This window comes from Pimephales promelas, chromosome 17, assembly GCF_988280905.1.
Source record: "Pimephales promelas chromosome 17, fPimPro1.hap1.1, whole genome shotgun sequence".
NCBI classification, from domain to species: Eukaryota; Metazoa; Chordata; class Actinopteri; order Cypriniformes; family Leuciscidae; genus Pimephales; species Pimephales promelas.
In genome coordinates this window covers 33087341-33107894 of record NC_142785.1, presented here as the reverse complement: position 1 = coordinate 33107894, position 20554 = coordinate 33087341, and the positions used below count along the sequence as shown (strand labels likewise).

Below are 20554 nucleotides of genomic sequence, written 5' to 3'. Positions count from 1 at the left end.
TGAAAATTAGCCCGTGATTTACTCTCCCTCAGGTCATCTCAGGTGTATATGACATTCTTCTTTCAGACGAATACAATCAGAGTTTTATAAAAAAATATATATATATCCTGGCTCTTCTGACCATTATAATGGCAGTGAATAGCTGTTTCTTTTTTTAAGTCCATAAAAGTGCATCTATCCATCATAAAAGTGCATCTATCCATCATAAAAGTGCATCTGTCCATCATAAAAGTGCATCTGTCCATCATAAAAGTGCATCTATCCATCTTAAAAGTGCATCCATCCATCATAAAAGTGCATCTATCCATCATAAAAGTGCATCTGTCCATCATAAAAGTGCATCTATCCATCTTAAAAGTGCATCTATCCATCATAAAAGTGCATCCGTCCATCATAAAAGTGCATCTGTCCATCATAAAAGTGCATCTGTCCATCATAAAAGTGCATCTATCATAAAAGTGCATCTATCCATCTTCAAAGTGCATCTATCCATTATAAAAGTGCATCTGTCCATCATAAAAGTGCATGGATAGATTATGATTATGATGGATAGATGCACTTTTATGATAGATAGATAGATAGATAGATAGATAGATAGATAGATAGATAGATAGATAGATAGATAGATAGATAGATAGATAGATAGATAGATAGATAGATAGATAGATGCACTTTTATGACTGGATGCACTTATATCATGGATAGATGCACTTTTATGACGGATAAATATAATTTTATGATGGATACATAAACTTTCATGATGGATAGATGCACTTTTATGATGGATAGATGCACTTTTATGATGGATAGATGCACTTTTATGATGGATAGATGCACTTTTATCATGACAGATGCACTTTTATGACGGATGCACTTTTATGATGGACAGATGCACTTTTATGATGGACAGATGCACTTTTATCATGGACAGATGCACTTTTATAATGGATAGATGCACTTTTATGATGGACAGATGCACTTTTATAATGGATAGATACACTTTTATGATGGATGGATGCACTTTTATGATGGATAGATGCACTTTTATGATGGACAGATGCACTTTTATAATGGATAGATACACTTTTATGATGGATGGATGCACTTTTATGATGGACAGATGCACTTTTATCATGACAGATGCACTTTTATGACGGATGCACTTTTATGATGGATAGATGCACTTTTATCATGGACAGATGCACTTTTATGATGGATAGATGCACTTTTATGTTGGATAGATGCACTTTTATGATGGATAGATGCACTTTTATGTTGGATAGATGCACTTTTATGATGGATAGATGCACTTTTATGTTGGATAGATGCACTTTTATGATGGATAGATGCACTTTTATGTTGGATAGATGCACTTTTATGATGGATAGATGCACTTTTATGATGGACAGATGCACTTTTATGATGGATAGATGCACTTTTATGATGGATAGATGCACTTTTATCATGGATAGATGCACTTTTATGGACCTCAAAACAGAAAAAGCTATTCACTGCCATTATAATGGTCAGAAGAGCCAGGACATTTTTAATATTACTTATAGTGTAATCGTCTGAAAGAAGAATGTCATATACACCTGGGATGGCCTGGGGGTGAGTAAATCATGGGCTAATTTTCATTTTTGGGTGAACTGTCCCTTTAAAGACGCAGGACAGAGCTTGAGGTCTGACGTCAGTGTTTTCAGTGAGACTTACAGCACTCATTAATGAATCCAACACACTGACGGCAAACGCCGTTCCACAGGCGAAGGGTTGTGTGAGATACAGCTCTGTGTCGGGGTCGTCGTCATCATCCTGGTCCAGAAACTGGACGTTTGAGTCGTTCACTGCAGACACACACACACACACACTGATTGTTAGGAATGTAATTACTGTATTTAAGTGAGGATTATTATTAAAGAACATTCACAAGAATTAACAGGACAACACAGGGTCAAAAATGAACACTTTTTGGAGTAACTTTTGTGCAGTGGTTGGTAGATTTAATAAGAACTTTATTAGAAGAACAACAGCTTATAAAACAACCACAATGAATACCGTCTAGTAAATGTTTTTCTCCACACCTTCAGAACTAATGATAAAACCTGCCAAAAATAAGTCAGATCATAGATTATGAGTCATGTTTCACAACAAAATTAAACTAGAATAAAAAACACATTTAAAATACATATTGCAAAGATGTTTTTTTTTTTCTTTTTATGACAATCCTCCCAAATACGAATTCTCAGTCACAATTTAAGTCAGCAATTTTAGATTAAATTTATAAATGTAACATAATTATTTTTATTTGCATTTGATGAACTGCCTTTTAGTTGATTTAAATGAATAAAATGATTATTTTTACCACCGTCTGTGTTACTTAAGCAATCTGTTACATTACTATCAGGAAAATGTGAGTAAAACAGAACTTTATTAAAAACAAAATGGTAATAATAATAGCATAGAAGAACAATAAAGCTTATCTTATCCAGACCTTCTTGAAGCAACATGATGTGTATTAATGGATGAGTCTGATAAAACAAGTCTATATTTTATATATACTGTATATTAAAAGTTTCATGGTCAGTAAATAACACTTATTGCCAGAAAATATTGTCAATTCATTGGCAGAAGCGACAGGAAGTTCATTTTGGACCCCGAACTCGTGTGTTTCCCGTCTGACTCGGAAACGGAGTGACGGATTATTCATTAAAAGATAATTGATAAGCAGTTTGACAGGAAGGACCAGCACCTCACCACACAAAACACACACACACAGGATTCACAGCATGCGACAGTCACACACAGCGCTCATGCCAAACCCCCCAGAATGCAACAGAGTGCATGAAAAGAAAACTGAAGCACTGACAGAACTAAAGGAATCAAGTCTAAAGGATGAGAATGAAGTGTCCGGTGAGCCGCCCGTCAGCGGGTCTTACCCAGCTCAGTTATCATTGGGATGTTGTTTCCGCTGCTCTTGTCCTGGCTCAGAGAAACCAGGGGCAGCAACTTGTCTGTTTTAGCTATTAGCATAAAACAACCAGTTACCATAGCAGCTAGTTACCAGACACACTAGCTTCAACTTACCAAAACAGCCATTTACACGCAAGCGCAACTTTTTCCCAGACTCCATTTGGTAACAACTGAAAATACTTAGTTAATGTTAATACATTAGTCAAATTAAATGTTTTACCTGGTTATATTATTTAATAGATTAATAAATCCTGTAACAAATGTATTGCTCAAAGTGTTACAGATTAAGAAAATAAAAATAAAGCTGCATTTATCTGATCTAAAATACCATAAAAACAGTTTTTTTTTACTATTTAGAATTTTCAATATATATGTAATTTATTCCTGTGATTTTCAGCATCATTACTCCAGTCTTCAGTGTCACATGATCCTTCACAAATCACTCTAATATGATGATCTGATGCTCAAGAAACATTACTGATTAATAGGGCTGGGTATAGACAAATTTCACAATGCGATTCGATTCGATTCAATATGGATTATTTTGGATATCAGTTCCAATAAATGGCAAATTTTCTCAAGGAAATCAAATCTCTAACTAATGCTGTAAACTATGGGAGTCTAGTTGTAACCTATAGGCTTCATTAGCCTAATATGAAGGTAATAATGAACTGTTTAGTAGCTATACAAACACTTAAATTACACTTTTATTTATTTTTATAATAAGAAGATTATATGAAATATAAACATTTAAATGGTGGCTGTCATAAAAACTTGCCAGATTTATTCAAATATGCATTAAATATTGAAGAACATTAAGATTATAATGCATATGTAATATGGTGTATATATTTAGCAAAATGCTCCTCTGTAGAGTTATTTTTTCTAGCTGACTAACGAGTTTATGTGGGTTTTCTGAGGTAAATATGACGATGACATTGATTACAAGCTGTTTAACTGACGTCTTTCCTCGGTTGAAACGCTGATTGAGCGAATCAATGTGACATGATCCGGATTTGGATAAGTTGTACTGTATCTTTAACACACTTTCAGATGCTCATTCATGTTTATTTGGTGCTGTGACTGGTATTATTAAGCCGTTAGAGAGATCAGCGCTGCTGCTTCTACAAAACACTATTTATGTTTTTGAATTTCTAAAGAAAATGGACGTAATTTGAAAATTGAGACTTTGTTTCATATCAATAGTAACAAAGGACAGAGATTACTGAGATTTTTTGGATGCGCGCAGCCGCGATACAATGATCCATTCATTCAAATGAAACAGGATGACTAATCGATTCTTGAGATTTAACAATCGATATCGGTTCGTAAAAATGAGAATCGATTAATATCGAGAAATCGCTATTTATTACCCAGCCCTACTGATTAATATTAATGATGAAAACAGCTCATTTTCTTTGGGAAATGTGATGCATTTTATTTTTCAGGATTCTCTGATGAATAAAAAGTTGAAACAGAATCTTTTGTAACATTATAAATGTGCTTGTTGTCCCTCTTGATAGATTTTTAATGAATGAGAGCGTGTGAAAGGTTGAAATGTGAGTCTCACCGAGCTCAGTGATGATGGGAATGTTTGCTCCTGTGGTTATGGACGCCTGTCGGACCAGACCGTGAACGGGACTGTTCTCCGGAGAGGAGCGATCCATTCCAGGAGGAGTGAAACCTGGAGCAGGAACACAACAGAAATCAGTTACAAACAAAACCACTTCCTTTCTGACTGTCTGTTTGGCTTTCACTGCAAACATTTTGTCTTTTGTCTTCAGTCTCACTTCCTGCTGAACCTGCATAGGTTTGTAACTAATTTGCATAATGCCCGCCTCTGGTCTTGATTGGCTGAGCAGCGTCTCTTAGCTCCGCCCTCAAACACTGTAGTGACTGGAAGAGTTCGGCTCGTGTTGTTCACGTCGAGGAGACGCTGTTTTACAGTAAAACCCACGCCATCGTCACTGAGCTGAGATTCACATATGATAATGAGCACTTCAATTCCGACCAATCACGGCGGACCAATCAGAACAGCTCTCAGAGAGGCGGGGTTTAGAGAGACTGAATCTGCAGATGAAGCGTTTCAGACGCTGAGAGAAAAGAGCTGATGCTGCAGTGCATTATGGGAAAATTAAAGTGTTTTTGACCTCGACTGCATGCAAACGTGTTGTTGGAGACTCTACATTTAAATTAGCATAACAGGGGCACTTTAAGATATTAAGTCTTGTATGAAAACAAAGTGAATTTATGCTTAAAATAAGAAACTTGTTCTTGCATTAAGCATAAACTCACTATCTTAAATCTATATTTTATTAGACATAAGTAATGGAAAACAAAACATAAAGTGTTACCTTGAGAGTTGGCCTGCAGAAGTCCAATACTGTCATCAAACAGCATGGACTTGATGTTGAGAGACGCCAGAATACATTCCTTATCCTGCAGGGAGGCGTCGTCGATGTTGTTCTGATTGGCTGACAGGATGACGCACATGTCACACAAGTTGATGTTGACGGCTCTCAGATCGGCCCGGCTCAACGGAGTGCCCTGAACGAGTGACAGGCGTCAGAAACACGCCGACGTGCGCCAACACTGGTTCGACAGAGAGAGACGCCACTCACCGGCAAGATGGAGACTTTGGGGAAGTTGTGTAGCGTCTCCCACTCTCTCTTCAGGTACTCCAGAGACCCCACGAACACGATGGGCTTCAGCTCGTGGTAATGGAAGTTACTGGCTCTCAGAGGCATCACCAGGTTACGCAGACCAATCAGAGCCGACTTCACGTCCCCGAATATACACACCACCACGTGACCACTCAAGACCGTCATCGCTGCCTCGCTCCGAGTCTGAGAGAGAAGTACACACTGATGTGATCTCACAAACACTAGTCTGACACCGGTAACAACTAAAACTAGTGAATAAAAAAACAAAAACATAATATAAATGTTAAATTTCTCATTTAGTTGAAAACTGAAAGACACAAAAAAGTTCTAAAAGTAGATTTTAGATTTTATTTGTATGTTTTCCATTTTAATATTAGTAATTTTGTGTGGTTATTTTTTGTCAGTTTATGTCAATTAAAATGTCTATTTCATATATATATATATATATATATATATATATATATATATATATATATATATTGTAAACTTTTTTTTGTAATTTTATATATGGAACTTTTTTCGGTTTAATATATGCATATTCAGGTTTTTTTTATTGGTTTAGTTAAATTTTAGTGTTATTGATACTTGACAAAAATACTCAAAATGATTAAAACTTACCTTAAGTTATACTCTTCTGAGTAAATATTTCAGTTGTCAAGGCAACATTTGTACAAAAATCATTTAGTTTTGTTGAAGAACTAAAATCAATAACACTGAACTTTAACTAAACCAATAAAAAAAAAAAACCCTGAATATGCATATTTTTCTTAAAAAAAAAAAAAAAAAAAAAAATATATATATATATATATATATATATATATATATATATATATAGTATATAATATGCATATTCAGTTTTTTTTATTGGTTTAGTTAAATTTTAGTGTTATTGATTTTAGTTCTTCAACAAAACTAAATGAAAATGACAAATGTTGCCTTGCCAACTGAAATATTTACTCAGAAGTGTAATTAAACGTAACAAAACAGACAAAGTAAGTAATTAAACGGACAACTTTTTTTTTAAATTACTAAAAATAAGTTAAGAAATATTTTTAGTAATTTTTAAAAAAATACAATTTTGTCCGTTTAATTACTTACTTTGTCCGTTTTGTTACGTTTAATTACTCTAAATATTTCAAATGTCTTAAAATATTAAAATGTCTATTATACATATATGAAATTTATTAACATTTTAATTGACAAAAAAAAACCCACACAAAATTACTAATACTAAAATGGAAAACGTACAAATAAAATCTAATTAAAAATATTAATAAATACTATAACATAATGTAAAATATGACACTATAACACTGGTCTGGCATCTAAATATTGGAAAACACACAGTTTTAAAATGTAATTTCACTAATGTTCTGATTGTCTCTTACCAGGAGGACTTTCTCTATGTCTTTTGATGGACACCAGTGAAACATTCCTGTAGAATCATATTTCTTTATGTTCTCATCCATCGTTTCCATTTGATCGTGTCCTGAGACCAGCAACGGGTCGTGCCTGAAATAAACAAACCACCAAACATTGAAAAGTTCAAATCGTCTATAAACGGAGACACAAAATTAATCAGTAAATCATTTTGTTAAACGTTAACAAACTGTGAATTTTTTTATTTTGTTTGATCATCAGTGTTCTTCAATTATTGTCTTATGTTGGACATATTGTACACTTTTCATTGTATGCTTGAAATAAATAACAATAATTAATAATAAAGAGTTACTATTCAGATGATATTATTCGCATTTCATATTAATGGCTTTTATTAATTCACTAGCAGCTCTTTCATCCATCAGAATCAATAAATGGATGTGTAATTCAGACGGACAGGATAAAAAGTTTTTAGTGCTAAAAGTTCATAATAAAACATAATTAGTATTTGTCAATAAAAAAAGATAAAATTATATTTTAAAAAGTAAGGTAAAAAGTCCTCTAAAAAGTATAATATATTATATATATATATTTTTTTTTTATTATTATATCACATATTTTAGTAGTTATCATAAATTAGGTATCATTTGAAAGCTTACGAACTCAGAATTCATCCTGTGGAAACCGTTTTGAAATTGGACGTTGCATTACCATAGAAACGGTATTTTTTATTAGGCCCCTCCCCTTTTGGGCATCATCTTTCATAATTTATTATCAAAACCTTTTCTAATCTTGACAAAACACATATTGTCAGAAAGGTCTGAGTCTCAAGGTTCCATATTTAGTGATAGAAGTGATATTTGGATAGAAATTTATTAATTTTGTTATGGCAAAATGCATACAATTAAACTCAATGGAATTCAATGGCACCCGGTGGCTATTTTTGGTATAACGCCTAAACAAAATCTCATGGGAACTTCAAAATTTGTGATATCAACTTTAAATTTGGAACACAACTTGGTTAGATATATAGCTTTCATTTTATAGTAAAACATATTTTGTAAAATATTAAAAAATATATATTAATAAATTACATTTGATTTACTGTAAATGATAACTTTTTCATACTTTAATTTTTTGAAGTGCTTTCACTTCAGTAATAATCTGCTGATTGTTTTCTTTAAAACAAGGGTATATATTCCAAAGCATTCTTGAATTACAACCATTTAAGTTTGTATAGTGCATTTTAAAGTCAATTATCAAAAAGGGGAGTTGACTTGTTCTTAAGTGACTTGGCTGGTTAAGTAATAGCTTTATGGTGTAGGCTAATGCAATGCTATGTTGCTGATTGAAGAGCCACGCTTGTGCTCTCACCTGATCTTTGGCGAGCAGTTGGGCGACGTTCTCATCCCTCCGTTGCGCTGTTTCTTCTTGGGCGACAGAGCCGACTGCTGTTCCTCCTCAACTACTGAAACACCAGCCACAGTTTGAGACAACACAACACTCGTTCATACACACACAACACGAAGGGATGAAGAGTATGGAAAGAGGAGGAACAGTGGGAGATTTGACTAACAATCCTTTACCAGATTTAGTTTCACACACAGCAACATTAGTACATGGATTATTTCACTCTCTCTCTTTTTAAATGCATATGCCCTGATAAATGCACAGCTTTCCACTAGAGTCTAATATTCATTTATAATATCATATACTATTAACTAACTATCTGCCAATGGCTGGTGAAGGAAACGCACCGTGCCATAAATATTTCTTAGCCCATTTTTAATTAAATAATAGATAATTATGTCCTAAAAACTTTTACAGTTTTATTTTAGTTCATCTATTAGATTCGCAAGTAATCTTTCTTAAATATGAAAAACACCGTCTAGCTTTTAATTCACATGCACCGTGCAGTTTGAGTTTATATTTGAAAAAGGCAATTTTTTTGTACTTGTTTATCAATTTTTATAATGAATTTTTATTAAATATTCATTAATTTTAATAAGATGCAATCATATTTCTGTTCCACATATTTTCGTTTGAGTGGCTTAAAATATTATTCATTTGTTTTTGGTTTTATTTTTTGCGGCCAGCTCTACTAAACTGCCTTCAAAAACACAGCAAATGAAAAAAAAAAAAACACAAAAAAACCCCCATATTTTTCCAACAATCAACACAGGAGCGTTTTAGCATTTCTGAACTCTGTTAGTCCACATGCATTTGGCACACTGACGCCGAGTCTTACTGATGGTGGAGCTGGAATGATATCTGTATTTAACAGGCAGACTACAGGCCCGATGCAGACCCGCTCCTGTGCCCGCGCCTGTGCCCGTCTGATACAGGTCTCTAGAGCTGGCCAGGCTGAGTCTGTGCAGGTATGAGGCGGCGGGAGACAGCACACTCCCTTTACGGTTATTAACTAGCGGCACCCGGACAGCAGGGGGCGCTCTCACTGTTCTCACTGCGCTCGCACCTCGGCTTAGCGTGGCTCTAGGGTTCTGGGGCTGGAATGTTGGCTTGAGCTCATCGTTTACTGTCGGTCAAGAAACATTCATTATCAGGCAGAGGAGACCATCAGCCAAATCTAGAAATTAAAATAACATGGATTTCATTGGGCATTTTTAAAATGCATGCATAATGCATGACTGATATAATGTTTTTTATTTTAGAATTTTTTTTATTACTTATTGTAATATTATCTATTCAATTTAAAGTGAATATTTAGCTTTAGTAATTTTATGGGAAATATATATATATATATATATATATATATATATAATTTTTTATTACTTATTGTAATATCATCTATTCAATTTAAAGTGAATATTTAGCTTTAGTAATTTTATGGGAAATATATATATATATATTTTTTTTTTATTACTTATTGTAATATTATCTTAATTTAAAGGGAATATTTAGCTTTAGTAATTTTATGGGAAATATATATTTTATTTTTTATTACTTATTGTAATATTATCTATTCAATTTAAAGTGAATATTTAGCTTTAGTAATTTTATGGGAAATATATATTTTATTTTTTTATTACTTATTGTAATAGTATCTATTCAATTTAAAGTGAATATTTAGCTTTAGTAATTTTATGGGAAATATATATATATATATATATATATATATTTCTTTTATATAATATTAATATTAAAGACAGGTCAGGTGCTGTTGTCAAATAGTTTTGAAACTAATATTTTTGTTTGCTATACTTGAAAATACAGCTATTTATAAGAAAAAAAAAATCCAGATTTAAATCCAGTGCATTTTTTTTTTTTAAATATTGATTATCTGTATTACAAAAAAAATATTTATTATTGACATCTGTCAGGTAGTGGTGACATTCCCAAACTAAAGCTATCTGAATTATTCTGCATTATTCTAAAAACTAAGACAATGAAAACGAATGAAATCTAATGCACTGAAGAACAAACCATTTATAAAGTTATAACGCCACATAATCATAATTGCAGTTTAACAGCGCCACCTGGTGCTGGGAGAGAGCAGTGCATCAGTGGAAATACACAGATTGTTTTTGGCCTTCGTACATCCACTAAATATTATCAATGAGCAAAAGACTTAAGGCCTGTCTCAGCATGAACGATAACTACACCAGCTCTGGTTATTCTGAGCACATGCTGTCACTATCACTATATTTATGCATGACTTTATGTGCTATCTTGGACTGCTGTATATACACCAGAACAAGTCGCATTAAATGTTTGTTTTATGAGTAATACACACTGAGGTTTGGATATGAGCAGAAGAATGAATGAAGGAAGTGAGGAAGAAACAGCAGTTTAAGAAACACATGAGACTTACTTGATTTGATGTATCCGTTATAGTTACTTTTAGCTGAGAAAATACAAAGACAAAGTTAATGAGCAATGAAATGATGCATTTGAGTAACTAAATCTGAAAACTAAAGAAATAGGCCAATAAAATAAATCACACTAGCGTGAGCGTTTTCTCTGTGGAACTGACCGTCTATGAATTAACATGTTAAATAAAAGCAAATAAGTGAAGCACCATGGAAAAGAAAACCTACACAAACTCATCAAGGAAATGTTAGCCCAAAAACACATCTGTCCTTTCCTCCTCTCTACAGGACGACCCATCAAACGTTTGATCCTTCAGAAATCACTCTAATATGATGATTTCATGATTATTATTATCAATGTTGAAAAAAAATGATTTTCAGTATTCTTTGATGAATAAATTTAAAATGTATTCAAATAGAAAACATATATTTTAAATTGTCATAATATTAAACAATATTACTGTTTTGTTTTTGTTGTTGTATTTTTAATAGGAGTGTGCGAAAATTAATTGTGATTAATCGCATCCAAAATAAAAGTCTGTGTTTACATAATATATTTGTGAGTGCTGTATATAATTATTTTGTATATATAAATACAAACACATGCATGTATATATTTAAGAAAATGTGTTATTCATATATAAAATATTTATATAATATAGATTATATATATATATATATATATATATATATATACAGAATTTAAGCGCAAATAATTCTTAAATATATACATGCATGCATAGGTATTTATATATACAAAATAATTATATACAGCACACACAAATATATTATGTAAACACAGACTTTTATTTTGGATGCGATTAATCGCAATTAACTTTTGCACAGCCCTAATTTTTAATCAAATAAATGCAGCCTTGATGAGCAAAAGAGAATAAAAAAATATTTAAAATATTTACTTATTTAAAAAAAAAAAAATACTGATTCCAAACTTTTGACCATATAAATTACATATATACTGAACATTTTTACAGCATATACTGTATAACTCTCCTATATAACCATCTTCCTATACTGTAAGTGTTAGTAATTCCACAAATCTAAATCATTAGACTAAAACACTTTATTTTTAAAACACAAAATAAAACATTAAAATGAAGACTGAATGAATAACAAAACTAAACTACTGATCTGCATCGTTACATTTCACACAAACTGCATGCAGGAGTCCACACACATACTGTATGGGCTTCACAACATGGCACTGCACCAGCCAGATGGCACATACAGTACACAGGCGGCGGGCACAGATGACTACAAGGCACTCGGCACAAGTGCCACCTGGGGAGGCGTTCACTTACAGGAGTGTAAAGTGGTCGTGTTATCATACAGAGACACGGGAGAGAGGGGGAAGCCACGGTGCAGAACCTCCATGTTACTAGCCACACTGTCTGACATGCACGAGCAGCCATGTTCTGCCCCACCGCAAGCTACACAACATGCCAGACGCATTCTCTTGTAGTTGGACTTCTTGTCTGGGGTCATGGGGTGGATGAGGGGAAAGGAGGAGGAGAAGCATGTTAATGGATGGGAGAATTATTTCACTAGCAGAAGCTGGACATCTGGAAACTACAGCGGGCCACGTACCGAGCCCTGAGGAACACCGTCAGAAAATCATCTTTGTTATCAACTTATATACAATTTTGCTTCAGAGTAAAATCTGTTGTGTTTTTCAACGACAAAGTATCAGCTTAGAAGGTTTTAATTCTGTTTATAATTATTTTTTATATTCGTGGGAATACTCTATTTTTGAGATGCAGGTGAACCATGGAGGTGAATGAAAAGGAGCTCACTGTAACGCTTCCTGTATAGTACAGGAATATTTTTTTTACCTCTTAAAGGATTAGTTCACTTCAGAATTCATATATTTTTAATTAAACTTTTAATTAGATTCCTTATTCCTATACGAGCTTTTTTATAAACCATTGGACCCCATTGAAGGCACTATAAGGAGAAAAATCCTGGAATGTTTTATTCAAAAACGTTCATTTATTTTCGATTGAAGAAAGAAAGACAAAAACATCTTGGATGGCGTTGGGTGTAAGTAAATTATTAGGAAATTTTAATTCTGAAGTGAACTGATCCTTTAAAATAAATAATACAAAGCACCTTTACCTCATAAATCACAAAAAAAAAAAAAAAAAAATCTGTTCTTTTAAAATTAAAAACAAAAACATTTTGGGTTACAGAATAATCCGCAAGTACTGTTAGGAGCCTGAAGTAAAAAGTAAATCTGTCTCCTGCTGATGATGGATGCCAGTGGGTTGATGGGAGATGTAGTTTTACATTCACACATGCAGCAGGCTAACAGTAGCAATCTGCATTAACAGATGAAGGCAGTCATTACTCACAATACAACACTATCAGAGGGTGAGGGAAATGATCAGATCCAGGGCAGCGAGAAAAAGGGAAAACGTGTCAGTTACTAAAAAAGATTTTTTTGAGGGGTTTTAAAAAGTATCAGGTGGAGATAAAAGCCAGAGAGGTCAATAATGAGGCCAGACGGTGCACTGTGCAGTGATTTTGGGAAGAAAACGTAAAGGAAAAATCCTCGCTAGAGACTTTACTCAATCATAAATACACGTACGATTTCTAGAGAGTACATGTTCTTCCGTTATGTATCTTAATCATGGTTTGCCAGCTGTGGGGAAAATTGTGGTAAACTGTAATGTAAAATCCTCACAACAAATCTAGTTTAAGATCTCAAGATTATATTTGATTAAAAAACTTAATAAAAGTTGCATTTAAAATAATACATTTATTTATTATGTAAAATGAGAAACAATATGAAATACACCCTATAGGTGAAACTCGAAAAGTTAGAATATCATCCAAAAGTTCATTTATTTCAGTAATTTAACTTAAAAGGTGAACCTAATATATTATATAGACTCATTACATGCAAAGTGAGATATTTCAAGCCTTTATTTGCTATAATTTTGATGTCTTCCAGCTTATGAAAACCCCAAATTCAAAATTAGAATATTGTGAAAAGGTTTTCATAATCTGTAATCATCAAAATTATAACAAATAAAGGCTTGAAAGATCTCACTTTGCGTGTAATGAGTCTATAGTTTAACCTTTTAAGTTGAATTACTGAACTTTTGCACGATATTCTAACGTTTAATACATTTCCTCGTGGTAATGAATAACCCCCGATAACTTACTCCGTTTGCATCCACACTTCTTGATCCGTTTTGCGTCTGTTATGTCATCGTGACAAGCTTTACAGTAGAAAAGTGCCCTAATGGAAAGAGATGATGTTACTCAAAGCATGAATCTGTATATGTGGATCTGTAGAGAACAGCGGTGACCTCCTCACCTCTTCACCTCTTTGGCATCACTGGCGATGAAGAAGCCCAGCGTTCCCTCCTGCATCTTCACATGATTGCCCGGGTTAATCAGTGTGCTGGGGAAACACACACACAAACACGCTCACAAACCACAGAATGTGCTTTGAAAACTGCCCTCCAAATCATACGCGTTCATGACAGCTCATGCCACAATATGAATACGCATTAAAAACACAACCATCAGATATTCAGACACAGATCACAAACTGATCCAAAAGAGTGATTTCAAACCGAGAATACGTTCAAATCTTGTTTTAATGATTACAAGGGCATGCATTTAAAAATGCAGATTTTTGTAATAAAAGTAAGTTGAAGGCAATTGAGACACTGAACTAAAACAAACTGTTTTAAACGTTTCAGAACGATTCTTGCATCATGCAAACATAAAGTATTAGTTTATTCGGGTAAAACATGCAAGCATGGAATAGTTCACCCAAAAATGACGTTTCTGTCATCATGTTTCATGTCTTTCTTCTTTTCTTCCATGCACCACAAAAGGAGATAGTAAAACATATCCAGTGACCATAAACTCGGTAGCTAGCTAGAAAAATTTGCCAAATATATGCACCATATTACAAATTCAATATAATTTTTAATGCATATTGTTTAAAAAAATCTGACAAGTTTTTATGCAGCCACCATTTAAATGTTTATATTTCATATAACATTATTATTATAAAAATAAGTAAAAGTGTAATTTAAGTGTTTGTGTACAAATCAGGTCATTTTTACCTTCAATATTGCAGAAGGGTAATGAATAGGGTTGGGTATCGAGAATCGAGTATCGATTGGAACCGAGACTAACTTTTCGTTTTTCCCGGAATCGTTCAAAAGTTCAAATTTCGATTCCTAGTTTCGATATTCACAGTCCGCCGAGCGGAAGAAGAAACCGCTGAACAACACCAACGAAGAAGCGTCTACCGGAAGTGTTGGCATAACCGCGCGAGTCGAACAAGAGTAGCTTACGTCGGCGATCCAAAGTGTGGCTTCACTTTTCTAAAAATAACGAAATCTCGGCAAAATGCAAAATTTGTCACAAAAGGAGTATTTGTGACAAAAGGAGTATTTCCTTCAGAAAGACCGTTGGTTAGCAAGGTTAGCTAAACTTTTTTGACCCTGCCTCTTAAAAGAATCAGAATCGAGAATCTTTAGGAACCGGAATCGAAACAAGGAATCGGAATCGGAATCAGAATCGTTCAAATTCAAACGATACCCAACCCTAGTAATGAAACAGTGGGCTACAATAGAACAGTGGGCTACAAACAGCATTAGTTGAGATTTGTTTTCCTTGAGAATTGTGAAATTTTGTGTCAATACCCTGCCCTAACTTGAACAATGTAAAAACAGCACTTTTTTTTTTTTTTTAAGATTTATATTTTTATATACAGTATAATTGTGCTTAAAAAAACTACATCTTATTTTTGTTTAAAAGCATTTACATAATATATATGAATATATGGTGCGTGATAAAAAGACGACCTTGAAATTGTGGCGTTAAATTCGACGTGAGACGAGGAAAAATTTTAGTGCACCTAAATTTTGTGCAACCAAGGCAAAACGTTAGTCTGGAGCCCTGCAGTGTCAGCCTCCTTTGATTTTGATTGCATGGAAAAGAACATTGTGCCTTAAATCTCCTTTTTGTTTTTCACGGAAGAAAAAACCCATCCGGTTTTGGAATGACTTCATCATGATGACAGGTTTCATTTTCGTGTAAAAAAAATATCCCCTTAAACATTTAGCATGTTTACACTACAGGAAATAAACCATTCGTTCACAGTAAAAGCATTAAACACGTTGAGAAGGGCAGTGGCAGATACTGTACATTACACACACACACACACACACACACACACACAGCTCGACCAGAAGTACAGAAACTGAACGTATCCCTTGAAAATCTACACATATGCAGTTTTGTCTCAACGCTTTAATATATGACGAGTACATTTTCAAGAGGATTTGGCATGACGTGACCACACCAAACGAAACCTTATCATTTCATACCATTTTCCACCCCTGTGTGAAACAAACACACAAACAGCAGCAACGTGAGCAACAAGCCACTAAATGCAGGATAAAGACTGAACTAGAGACGACACGCTAATCTTTTGAGTCAACAATGTCGCTTTAAAGAAATATATATATTGTTGTCTAGAGCTGCACGATTCTGGATATATTGAGAATCAAGATTTTTTTTGCTTGAGATGCTGATTCTTAACAGACAACTAAACTAAACTAAAATAACATGACAAAACGTTAATCGCTGTAAAATGTTTGATTTAATCTGAATGTATTGTTTATAATAACTGCGCGAGATGGAGATCTTTAACCGATTGATCGAGCAGCTCTACTGTCAGTACACTTATGAACGTTTTTAATGAAGCTCAGACCGACCTGCTCTCTCTCTGGTCTGATTTATACTCGATCGCGATCAGCAGGAGTTTCAGCTTCACATAGCAGAGTCTGCGGAGAAATAATAGGCACGTTAAAAATAAGTGACACAAGCAATGAGGTTTCAAGCAATGACTGCTTAATTGAAAAAAAATGGTTGTACCTGTTAAGTGTCACCAAATACATTACATTGTTTAAAACGTTTGAAAAGCTTACAATCTCTAGTTTCCATATTCGGTGAATGATTGAGCCGTAAATTACACAGGAGCCGTAATTTATCATTTTGCAACAAGAATATTTTCATTCTCCAAAGGTGTGTTCAGACCTTTATTTTGAAATAGTGATGAACATGAAAACATGAAAGAAGGGTAGTTTCATGCCAAGAGCTCAAAAGATTGCATCCATTCAATTATTTTAGAAAAAAAGGTCTGAATTTTTTTTAAATATAAAGAAAAAACAAAATTCACCATTTGTGATGCGGCGGCGAGCCATAACGCACATACTCAGGGGTGTAACGATACCCTCATGTCACGATTCGATACTGAACTCTTATTGCGATACTCCAAGACATGTGGTAAAAGGTTAAGAAAAAAATGTGCTGTTGATTAAAATGCTAATTTTGATATTACATTGTGTGTGTAAATGAATAGGCTTGGACTCCCAAGGACAATGATGACACCAGAAAAACAATATTCATAAATCTGAAGCTGAAATGACTGAATTATTGTAGATGAATATGCTTCCACGCTTTCACTGACTAGATAAAGTAATGTCGGCCACTTTTTACTGGTAACATCAGATATTTGGCATTATCAGGACCCACAAATTGCATTATTATACATATAATCAACATTATATATAGTAGTTTAATGTAATACTTACTTACACTAAAACTCTGAAAACTTGAATTTTCTCACACAGTAACTTTTATTTTGGGGGGACTATCCACGATACGTATTGTTGCATTTTTGTATTGCGATATATTGTGGCACGATATATTGTTACACCCCTATACTTGTTCTTTTTTATTTATTAGAGGTTGAATTCATATCAAAATCTACCAAACTTCTTTTATTACTTCTAAATAGGATGTCTACTTCATAAATTGTATGAAAATTGTGGAAATAACACTCAAAACACGTATGGAAAAGGAGGCGCCCTTATATGGGCAGTGATGGAGTCTGGTTGTGCCCTAGTGGAAGCGTTCGGTACTGCAAACACTCTCACACTGAAAGCTCATTTACTGAGATATCAACCTAAAATTTGAAACACAACTTGTTCAGATTTTTGGCTTCGATTTTTTTTTTTGCAGTTTTAGAGTCGCGAAGGTTGTAAAAATATAAATTTTATATAAAATATGATTTTTTTTACATTGTACATTTCCATAAACTCGATAAAAATAAATTTCATTTCTACAAAAATCTTCCCTTTAAAACGAGACCAATCTGACGTCTATATTCCAAAGCAATCTTGAATTACAACCATTTAAGTTCGAAATGTGCATTTTCGTGGATATTCAAAAAAAGCGGGGTGACACTTAAAGGAGTAGTTCACTTTAAAAAAAACTTTTGCTGATAATTTACTCACCCCCATGTCATCCAAGATGTCCATGTCTTTCTTTCTTCAGTCGAAAAGAAATGAAGGTTTTTGATGAAAACATTTCGGGGTTTTCTCCATATAATGGACTTCAATGGGGACCAAACGGTTCAAGGTCCAAATGAGAGTTTCAGCGCAGCTTCAAAGGGCTTTAAACGACACCAGACGATGAATAAGGGTCTTATCAAGCAAAACGAGCGGCCATTTAAAAAATAAATAAAAAAGGTCAAGTTTTATAAGCACAAATGCTCGCCTTGCTCTGTTCTGTGATGAGCATTCGTGACTCTCCTGTTCAAACTCGTTTATCAAAATAAACAAATCTTTTTTCGAGTCATGACTCGAAGGGTCCTAGATAAGACCCTTATTCATAGTCTGGTGTCGTTTAAAGCCCTTTGAAGCTGCACTGAAACTCTCATTTGGACCTTGAACCGTTTGGTCCCCATTGAAGTCCATTATATGGAGAAAAATCCTGGAATGTTTTCATCAAAAACCTTCATTTCTTTTCGACTGGTGGCATGGGGGCGAGTAAATTATCAGCAAAAGTGTTTTTAAAAGTGAACTACTCCTTTAACTGGTTAAAGAAGCTCAGATATAACAGTTTAAATTGCACTAGATCATTCTCATACTTCCATCTGTATAGTTTTGATGACTTTACTATTATAATAATTCGTTTTCATAACCGCACACGTCATACTTACTCGCAGACCGTGGGGAAGGATAAACCCACGAAGGCACTGGACAGATACTCCGTGTACATTTCATTGGCCACTCCCTCCAGATAATACTTCTGCCATGTGTCTTCTTCAATCTACGCAGGAGAAAGTTGAGAGTTTGATCCTCAGTGTGTAAAAGCTGACGGGGTTGTCCGACTGGCCCACACGTGGACTGACCTTGATGTAGGACCTCATGGAGAACAGGTTGGCCAGCATGGTGGACAGACCCTGTGCCAGGCAGCTCTGAGCGATGAAGCCCAGCTTGAGCTCGGCGAGGCAGATCGCGTCATCACCTTCCTTCCAGTTCCAGCTCGGGATGTTGAGAAGATGAGCCTGGAAACCACAAGGACAGAAAGTGACATAATGCTGCCGTTTGAGCATGAAAAAGGTTTCAAAGTTCTCCTCTATATCAGAGTCAGTGTTTCTGAACTCCTGAAACGCCTCCATTGTAGTCTCGAGTTTCTTCCGGAACACGTCGCAATATTCCTCATTATAATAATTCATGCGCAGAATAAAGGGGCGGGGCCTGGTTGAGTTAGTCAGTAGTGTGTTAAACCGGCGGTTATGGGAAGGGGCGGGACATTTCCCAAACACACCAATCAGAGCACACCGCTCCAGCCGACCAATCAGAGCACAGTGTGCTTTCAGAAGGAGGGGCTTCATAGAGACAGGAAGTAAACAGAGCGTTACTGACAGACTGGGACGAGAGGAGCCGCAACAATGGAGAATATGAGGAGAATAATCGACACTCAAGCAGGAAAACCTGTTCAAGAAGAGCCAAAATCATGACTTTTAAAAGGGTTTAATGTATTCTCTTTAAAGGGCTAATTTCATTGATTTTTCTAGCCCTGAAGTAAGACTTTGTTGTACTACTGTATGTTACATAGTTAAAAAAGGAAAACCCAAACCTCCCTTCTCAGTCCATATCGAACATTAATGAAACCAAACAGGAAGATTAAAGTGATTCCTACTGTAGTTTCAGAAGTAACTGCATGTTTAATTACCAGTGTTGGGTAAGTTACTAGTTACTAATTACCTCTTCAACAGTGTAATTAGATTACTGTACTAATTACTCTCTTTAAAAAGTATTTAATTACTTTTAATTACTTTCAAAATCCCATATCAATCTCAACCAGCTGAATAATACCAAGGTGGAGAAGGTTACATTATAAAAACATACTTTTTAGCATCACACAATACATTTTGATGTTAAACCCACTGATTTATGTCTGATCTCAAGACATTTCACACTTTTTTCATACATATTTTACTATAATTCATACGAATTTCATTTGTACGAGTGCGGTCGTAATATTTAGACACATGCATACGAATCGCTGTGAGATCGGATTGATCTATACACAGTATTTACCTCAATTACATCAGAAGTAACTGTAATTAAATTACAGATAAATGAAGAGTAATCCCTTACTTTACATTTTCAAGGGAAAAGTAATTAAATTACAGTAACTAATTACTTAGTAATTAGTGACACACAACATTGTTAATAACTAATTATTCTTTTAAAGAATTCTGTCATATACAGGACCTTTTAAGGGTTCCATCATGTATTTAGTTTTAATTAATTCATTAAGTTTAATAATGAATTAAACCGCCCAGAAACATACTTTATCAGTAGA

The 20554-nt window shown here is 34.3% G+C and overlaps 1 protein-coding gene across 13 annotated transcripts in view; it reads right to left on the bottom strand.

Annotated features, from left to right (window-relative positions):
- The window catches only part of kcnma1b (potassium large conductance calcium-activated channel, subfamily M, alpha member 1b), a 90469-nt gene that overhangs the window by 12086 nt on the left and 57829 nt on the right, over window positions 1-20554 (bottom strand). For 4 of the 13 annotated variants that reach the window (XR_016147150.1, XM_089122419.1, XM_039650607.2 and 1 more), the window contains exons 14-28: window positions 19092-19247; window positions 18900-19009; window positions 16609-16677; window positions 16219-16230; window positions 14184-14270; window positions 14029-14105; window positions 12163-12336; window positions 10846-10878; window positions 8388-8481; window positions 7022-7145; window positions 5592-5816; window positions 5325-5517; window positions 4541-4654; window positions 2937-3020; window positions 1714-1844 (exon numbers count right to left, since the gene is read on the bottom strand). Coding sequence is in view for 12 of the 13 variants with exons in the window: in XM_089122419.1 (XP_088978545.1) it covers window positions 1714-1844; window positions 2937-3020; window positions 4541-4654; window positions 5325-5517; window positions 5592-5816; window positions 7022-7145; window positions 8388-8481; window positions 10846-10878; window positions 12163-12336; window positions 14029-14105; window positions 14184-14270; window positions 16219-16230; window positions 16609-16677; window positions 18900-19009; window positions 19092-19247 (1683 nt within the window). In the remaining variant the exon portion in view is untranslated. Of the gene's footprint in view, window positions 1-1713; window positions 1845-2936; window positions 3021-4540; window positions 4655-5324; window positions 5518-5591; window positions 5817-7021; window positions 7146-8387; window positions 8517-9245; window positions 9550-10845; window positions 10879-12162; window positions 12337-14028; window positions 14106-14183; window positions 14271-16218; window positions 16231-16608; window positions 16678-18899; window positions 19010-19091; window positions 19248-20554 lie in introns of all 13 variants that reach the window. The other 9 variants (XM_089122421.1, XM_039650634.2, XM_089122427.1 and 6 more) reach the window with 7 other exon arrangements.